Raw genomic sequence first — 8022 nt, 5'->3', positions numbered from 1 at the left:
ATATGGACCTCATTCCCTGTGCTCCCAGTGGACACATCCATTTTCTTTTTCCAAGTGGCAGTGGAAATACTCTAAGCAATATTGCTTTATGGTATCGGGCAGTTTCCCCTACTCTTCTGGGTCATTTTGCTTATGTCTAAGCCTGTGTGAAGCTCTTCTCCTTAGATTGGCTGAGGAGAAGCAGAAGGACAGGCTGATGCCTGGAGTTGCTAACAGTACAAGATTCCCCAAGTTTTGTTGGGGACCTTTGGCTGCTCTGGGGGATGCTGCAGTTGGGCAGTGGTTGCAGAGGTGGTGACAAAGATTATGGGAGACACAACCTGGGTTAAATCCCTTGCCTTTCGTTCCCAAGAGGATGGGTCTCCCAAGGGACAGTTGAGTTGGGTTTCTTGCGTAGAGGAAAATGTAGATGAAGCACGTGCTTTCCATGGCAGTTTTTAAACGGAGTTGGTGAAACAGGGATTGTACTTGCTTAATTAGTTTTGTGTTTTTCAGTGGTTGGTGCTTTTTTTCCTTGGAACAAACAGTCTGGACAGGTTTTGAATTATTCCTGCAAAAATCCAGGCCCGTTCATAGTGATCAGTTGTGAAATGGGAAAATTGGTCTTGTCTTGGCCCCAAAATTAGGTTTTTTAGCTTCATCCTGACTTTTTTTTTTTTTAAACTCTGTGGTTCCTGCTTAAAAAAAAAGAAGTAATGTTCTGAGCATAAATAGTGTTTTCAGCAAATTATCTTGGAGTCATCTTGTCTGTTAGTGCCCTGGAAGTTGTATACTGTTACATGCACAAAATAAGTAACAGATCTTCCTGTTTTCCTGTAAACGTGTGGAATTTTCATGAGTTTAAAGCTGGGTTTTAGACTTCAAAAAACAGTTTTGAAAATACCTGATTCTTTATGGTTGACTAAAATTTAGGGCTCTCCCCTTCTTCCCCTCATTCCACTTCTGAGGCTGTCATAAATCTGGGAACAAAAGGAAGTTGAAATTTAACTCCCACTTGCCAAGATAAAAATCTTAATGCGTTATGTTTGATTTACAGCAAAAAAAAAAAAAAGCGTTGTTCTGCATGTACTGGTCCTTATTTCACAGCCTCTGAAAGTGCTGTTCTCATGTAGTTCCGAAATAAAAAGCTTTAACCTTGTGAAATTCACTTGGGAAGGGAGAATGAGGAAGATTAAGAAAAGTAAGGAAAGAGGAGAACTGCTCTCTTCCAAGATCAACAGTGTTGCAAACTGCGGTTCCTTCCTATCCTGGTTAACAACTTGCAAGCAAATGGTTCCAGAAATTCTTCCATGATTGATACAGCTTGGTAATTTTACTAAAAGCTATTTTAAGGCTTCTTTAAAACAATGACAAAGCTTCTTTTATTATTATAACTGGGGGGAGGGAAATAATATCAAGGAAGACATATTTAAAACCTAATTTTTTTTCTTTTTTCCTATAGGTTTTTTTAAATATAGCTACGAAAAAGCACAATGGAGTTTTACGAGTCTACCTACTTCATCATCCTCATTCCTTCTGTAGTTATTACAGTCATCTTCCTCTTCTTCTGGCTTTTCATGAAAGAAACTTTATATGATGAAGTCCTTGCAAAACAGAAAAGGGACCTAAAGTTTCCACCTACCAAGACTGATAAAAAGAAAACGGAAAAGAAGAAGAACAAGAAGAAAGAAGCTCAGAATGGGAACATTCATGAGTCTGACTCTGAAAGTACACCTCGGGACTTTAAGCTCTCTGATGCCCTGAGTACGGATGAAGAACACGTCACTCCTGTTCCCTTGAGCGTGACTGAAGCATCTACTGGCGTTAGAGAACGGAAGAAGAAGGAGAAGAAGCATAAGGCCGTTCAAGATGATCATGTAACTAAGGAGTCGGAAGGATCCAAGTCTTCAGGCAAGAAAGTAGAACCAGTCCCTGTTACAAAACAGCCCACTCCACCATCTGAATCAGCAGCATCTAAGAAGAAGCCTGGGCAGAAGAAGCAGAAAAATGGAATGGGTATCTGATGTTGCATATGCTTCTTGCACAGAACGCCAAAACCGTGTTCTGCTTTTTGCAAGGCCACAGAGTGTCTCTCTCAACTGTTCTGCCTGATCTCTATGGGGCAAAGCTCACTTCTAACCTTTTCCTTTTAACGAGCTATTGCATTTTTCTCCCTGTTTTCATCTGGCAGCAATGCTCTGGTTTTCCTTCTCCCGTCCTTGCTTTCTTCTACTAAAGATTGAGTGAAACAGAGTAGCTTGTATCTCTGCTTCGCTCTCTGGTTTGGCTACTTTGCTCTCAAGCTGTCAAAAATTTGATTACCTGGAAGAAGTAGTGAGATGTTTGCTGTGTGCGTTCTGATGTCAAGCTATGAAAAAGTGGAGTCCTAAGAGTGGTTGCTCTGATAAGGAAGGGCATCTAGGGAAACTTCATAGCAGACTGTGCAAAACAAATCGCTGCTTAACGGCAGGCTTAATGTACGAAGAGGTGTTTGGTGGCTGATTAATGGAAAGAAGCACTTACAGCTGCTTCCCACCTGCTACACCTCTATAATTGAGTGGAACTGATGCTAAAAGAAAAACCGGTCCAGCCATTGTAACTGAAACATCCAACCTAGAACAGACCAAAAACTGTAGTCAGAATTGCCCGTATCCTCAGCAGAAGTTGACGTAGCTCAGTGTAGTTGTCTGGCTGTGAATAGAAGCTAAAGAACAAAAATACCCAATTTCAGAAATAAGGGAAAACTGAGAAGTATTTTCAGATCACCCTTCTGAGATGCAGGCGTAACAGGTTTGCTACAGGGGTAAGGAAAAAGAACAACATTGCTGCTTGATGTGGTGGATTTCTTCTTTTTATGAAAAACGGGAGAAAAAAGACCCACCCACTACCAACAAAAAAAACCCCAACAAATCTTGTTGGTGGGTGTTCTCCAAAAATCTCTGTGGTGTGGTTAAAACGTGGTCTGCAAGCACTATTCTGAGGGCAGCCACAACTAAGTCTTATCCTTGATTACAGGAGCTAACACCATAACCCCGTATTGTGTGTGTCAGCTCTGACAAGAATATTATATAGCACAGGCTGTCCAAAAAGATAAAAAATTTCTCACTAGAAACAACTTTTTAAAAGAACCGTTCCCTAATGTGAAACACTTATTTTCTGCTTCTCACAGTCCCAGTAGCTATTGGGGGTGTGTATGTAAAATATCCAAGTGGGTTCATGGGGAGGGGGGGAATCAAATACTTCCTGCAAATGAGAAACTAATATGGGTAACGTGTGCTGTCTGCTCTGTTGCAGTAAAACCTGGATTGGATTTGTTAAACTGTTACTTGCATTGCCGTATGTTCTGCTTGCAGATAAGATTCCTGTCTGTCAAACCACTAGGTGCTGTGGCTCTTGACTGCTAAACCTTTCTATTGCTTTGGGGTCTCACCTGATATGGGAAGCGTATGTGTTTGTGAATGTGTGTGTGGACATATATATGGATAACTTCGTGTTCTGATTTAAAATACATGAGTTTCTTTCTTCTGGGAGTGGACTTCAGTGGCTATTACAGATTTACTGATTTAAAAGTAATGATGAGAATATACAGAAGAGCATATTCTCTTACTTCTCTGTTACAGATGATCAAGATACTAAGACTGATTCTGTTGTACCTGCTGCCAAAAAGCCAGACCCAGTGCTGCTCCACCAGGAGATAAAGCAAGAAAATGTATCAGCAAAGAAGAAAGTCTCTGCAAAGAAGCAGAAAGCTGATAACGGTGAGAATACAGACTGTGACTTGGTTCAGATAAACCTGATTGTTAAACCTTTTTGCCATCCATATTTTAGTTTCTCTTCCTTTAGAAAAGAAATTCTTAGAAGAATAAGTCTTAACTTGAAAAAGCAGGAATTCCAGGTAGGAAAGATTGTTCAGCCTGTTACACTGTTTAATTTTATGAACATCTGGTACCACTGAACATGGGATGATGCTGTGTGAACCTTTCTGAGCTCTTTTGGATCCAAACATCCGTGCTTGAATTGAAAAGTAATGTGTTGACTTAAAGTATAAGCGGGCAGGCTCTAAGTTGCTCTGAGCAAGGCATGTCTGGAACTGCTGCAGTCATCTGCCCCAAACAAGATTGCAGTTTTTGGTTTTTTTTTTTTTTGTTTTAGCCAGTTGCTTTGACCACGTTCCCCTCTTATTGTCCTTTTGTTAGCTAGCTGTTGCTCCGGCATAAACTGTTCATCTTTGCTGTCAAGGCCTTTACTGTTCGTCATCCCTCATTCTCTGCCAAGATGCTGTTTCTTGTCTCCCCTTGGCTCAGCGTGCCTCTGTGTTTGTGTTTTTCACAATGAGCGCCGTTGTGCCTGTGGCTTTTGGGAAAAGCATGACCATGAAGTTCTGCGAGGCCACCTTGTTAGCTTCTCAAAACTCTTCTTTACTAGGACAGCTATGAAGAAGTTGGCGGCTCCTCGAGTAGACAATGTTGGCCACTGTTTTCTTTATACTTTGGTCAGGTCACCAGGGTCCCGATCAGTTGTGGGCCCTGGTCAGGTCAGGGTGGGGTTCCAAGTAGTGTAGGGTTCCTGTATAACAACTGGAAAACATTCAAATTATTCCTGGAAGAAACCTACTGATGGGGAACCTAGGGTGTGATTGCCTTTTATGAATGTTCTTGTGCTTTTCTCGATGTATCCATTGCCTATTTTGAGGGGCCATTTTAAGGACCACAGATTTGTCTGTATGTGGCAAATAAGTCAGTACCAGCTCAGCCAGCATTAAAGCTAAGCTGTCAGTGCTACATGGGAATAGCTCATGCATTATTTGAATGTGAGCTGTTTTCTTTTAAAGCCACCTTTCCAAAATGGCAGAGCAAAAATGAGCTGCGGTGGGCATCTGGATTAGCCAAGACAGTATTCTGGGGACTTCCCATGTTACTGACACTGCAAAATGTCTCATTGATATTAAATAGATTTTAAAAGGAGGGGAATAAAATGAGGAGGGGAAGTTAATGAGCAGAGGAAGGGAAAAGGTGAGGATGGTAACTGGATTAGGTGGTGGATATTTCTGCTGGAGGAGAGGTCTCCCTCACTTCTGAGCTTGCAGTGTACCTACAGGTGTTTGCTCATTGCTTAAATGGAAAGACTCTGGCAGGTGACACACAAGGTCCATCTGGCCTATTCTGCTCCTTAACAGCAGCCAGAACACGGAAGTGTTTTATAACTGGCTCTCTGGCAGCCAGGAATGCATATTCATCTTGCTCTGATGCCTGAAACCTTGCATCCCACCCAATTCCTCCTTTCTAGTCTGCTGCATGGCATATGTTATCCCTCAGCCCTTCAGTCTGGGCTGGCTGGGTCAATGAGCTTTCCTGCTGTGGCATGGCTCTGTGCACAACGCCTTGCATGCTTCTTGGGCAGTGTGGACCAGCAGCTCAGGAGCTGGGCACACAGCAAATCCAGCCCTGTTCCTGGCTGTATCTGTTGTCCCTGGTCTGTTGCTCTTCCTTTCCCCTCCCCTGCTTTTGTCTTGGCAGCGCAGGCTGAAAAGTTCTTTGGACAGAGGCTGATCCTCACCACGTTTATACAGTGCTGTGTGAATGGAGACCCGAGGTTGGTCAGTACCTCTGGGTACCTCTCTGAATATTAATGATGCCTAAAGCCTGCTCTGACAGATGAGATCTTCATTAAGCGCGGTTGAGTCTGCGTGTGAAATAAGCTTGGTTGCTGTCCATGCTGCATCTTCTGCCTAAATGGTTTAGTTCACAGGTGATGTAATCTGGGTGAAAATGCTGACAGTAAGGTACCAGCTTTTAACAGAATAGGGACAAAAGACTTCACTATGCTCGTGCTTCAGGGATGCTGAATGACTTCATACGCAGCCACAAGTAAACCAGTCTCATCAATGCTGGGTGCAACTTTCTCATTAAAGTGAAATGAAAGTCAAAATGTAAAAGTGGTTCTCTGCTACTTGTTAAAAATGCTAAAAGGCAGCTTTGGTAATAGAAATTTAATTGAAGCTATTAAATTACTATGCATTAGAGACCTTTATTTAATGAACTTACCTGAAGAGCTTTAATGACTTAAGCTGTGAAATGTAATAGAAGTGGAGAGTATAACTAACTATTGAGGTTAGAGATGCTTTAATCCAATGCTAATGTTATGCCCCTCTTCTAAAAATGTTGATGTTAATTATTACAAAGCTTTAACCCATCCTGTGGACATTTGATTACAGTTTTGGTGGATGAACCTCTCATTCAAGCAACTACTTATATTCCTTTGATGGATAATTCAGATGCTGGCGCTTTGGAAAAGCGAGAAGCGGTTGAAGTAGCAAAACAAAACGTGAATGAGGGGATCCAGAAGAGCAGTGGCAAGAAACTGAAGAATGAAACGGATAAAGGTAAGAAACCGATAACGCAGTCTGTCCCTGGTGTAGCCTGCTTGCATACCTGAACAGTGGGAACAAGTTGTGTATGTGGGGAGGGGGATCCTCTCTTGTTTACGAGGAAAAAGTGATTTGAGGAAAACATTTGTGGCTGCAGGACACTGTTCTTGTCTGTGCTTGTTTCTCCCCTGTCTTTGGCACCGCGGAAGGGGCTTTGCGCCTTCTGAATCCTTTTAACGCTGACTGTAGGCTTTTGTGTCCTCACAGTGAGCAAATGGGCGATAGCAGCCCGCATAGATGCGTGAGAGCTCACTTTACGGTAGATAGTTCAGGCATTGCTAACAGTGGTGGACTCTAAACCAAGAGCTTTCAGCACAGGCTGTTGGAGTCTGCTTGAGACTGGGAGTGCAGTGGGTGTGCTCCAGTATGTTTGTGGAGGTTGCTGGGGCTGACCAGCCAGCGCGTGTCTCAGTGCAACATGGAGTTACCTGAAGCAAACTGCCAGTGGAAATAGTCTGGCAGCTTCCAGGAAGACTTTGAATTTTCTTTTCAGTGTAGTTGGAATTGGTTGGGACAGGGAAAGCTTCCTTCATACTTTCCCACGGAGGCCTGGAGTGATTTATGGGTATTGTGTCCCACCCTGAAAGTTTAAAAAGGCCAGCTGCTCAAAGCATGCCAAACTTACTGAACCATGAGGCGAGACCCTCAAATTTGTAGGCAGCTAGAGAGGAGAAGCCAAGTGACTGAGCAGTGATTCCCTGTTTGTGTAGAAGGCTGGCTCTCCAACATTGTCTGCCTGGTCACTCATTGTGCTCTTTGGAACCTCTCTCTTTAGACTTGTCTTCTAAACGCTCACTTGAAAGCTTCCTGGCAAGGCTTTGTGGTGTCTAGATTGGATTCCCACTTGCCTGAGGCTGCTCTTGTGCTTCTGGCTTAATGGCTGCATAGTACTGCCCTGCAGCATCAAAGCCTCTCACATGCACCCGTCCCTTCTCATTTCCTTGGCGAGCTGTGACCTTCTATACAAGCTCCTAATTCTCCTGTGTCAGCTGGGATTTGCCCTCCCAATATAGAAATCTTCCCCTATTCTAATTGTAAGCTCCTTGGATGCAAGGGCAAGGTCTTCCTGTCTTCAGGGAGCACAGGGCTCAGGCTGGTCCAGGCCAAGCTGCTATAGACTCCTGGACAACCGGGCTCTGGTCTCAGGATTTTGGTGTATTCCTGGTAACAATATCACTGATGATGTCAATGCAGCAATGATGTGATCTGAAGTCTGTGGCCAAGACTAAGTTGGATTTAAGACTAGGAGAGTGTGTGAGAGTTTGGGTTTTTTTAGTGCTTCCCCCACCTCCCTGGACTCTGCTATTCAGTGATTTGGTTTTATGCTCGGTAATTTCTCTTAGGGGCTTAGTATCACCAGCACTTTTTTGTTCTTCATTCATTTTTCAAATTCTGGAGAGGTTTGGATTTGTGTGGCTTGGTTTCAATGGCATGTTTAGTACCCATGGTGGGAAACCTGGACCCTTCTCCATGATCTCTGGGACCTTTTCTGAACCAAGCATCACTTCTAAGCTTTTCCTTTTTTCTTTTTTTTTTTTTTTTTCTTCCCCTTCCAGTCCCTTGATGAACTTTTGTACACTGGTGAATATTTGACAGATACTGGATGCCTTGGTCTT

At 43.1% G+C, this 8022-nt stretch overlaps 1 protein-coding gene across 4 annotated transcripts in view; it reads left to right on the top strand.

Moving 5' to 3' along the window:
• The first annotated feature begins 1472 nt into the window (after positions 1–1472).
• KTN1 (kinectin 1) overlaps positions 1473–8022 on the top strand; it is a 55934-nt gene continuing 49384 nt past the window's right edge. For all 4 annotated transcript variants that reach the window (XM_035890742.1, XM_035890743.1, XM_035890744.1 and 1 more), the window contains exons 1-3: positions 1473–1995; positions 3600–3737; positions 6194–6361. In XM_035890742.1, coding sequence (XP_035746635.1) covers positions 1473–1995; positions 3600–3737; positions 6194–6361 — 829 coding nt within the window. The remainder of the gene's footprint in view (positions 1996–3599; positions 3738–6193; positions 6362–8022) is intronic.

Source organism: Egretta garzetta, unplaced genomic scaffold, assembly GCF_000687185.1.
Source record: "Egretta garzetta isolate BGI_Z169 unplaced genomic scaffold, ASM68718v1 scaffold3, whole genome shotgun sequence".
NCBI lineage: Eukaryota > Metazoa > Chordata > Aves > Pelecaniformes > Ardeidae > Egretta > Egretta garzetta.
This window is presented reverse-complemented; position numbering and strand designations above follow the sequence as displayed.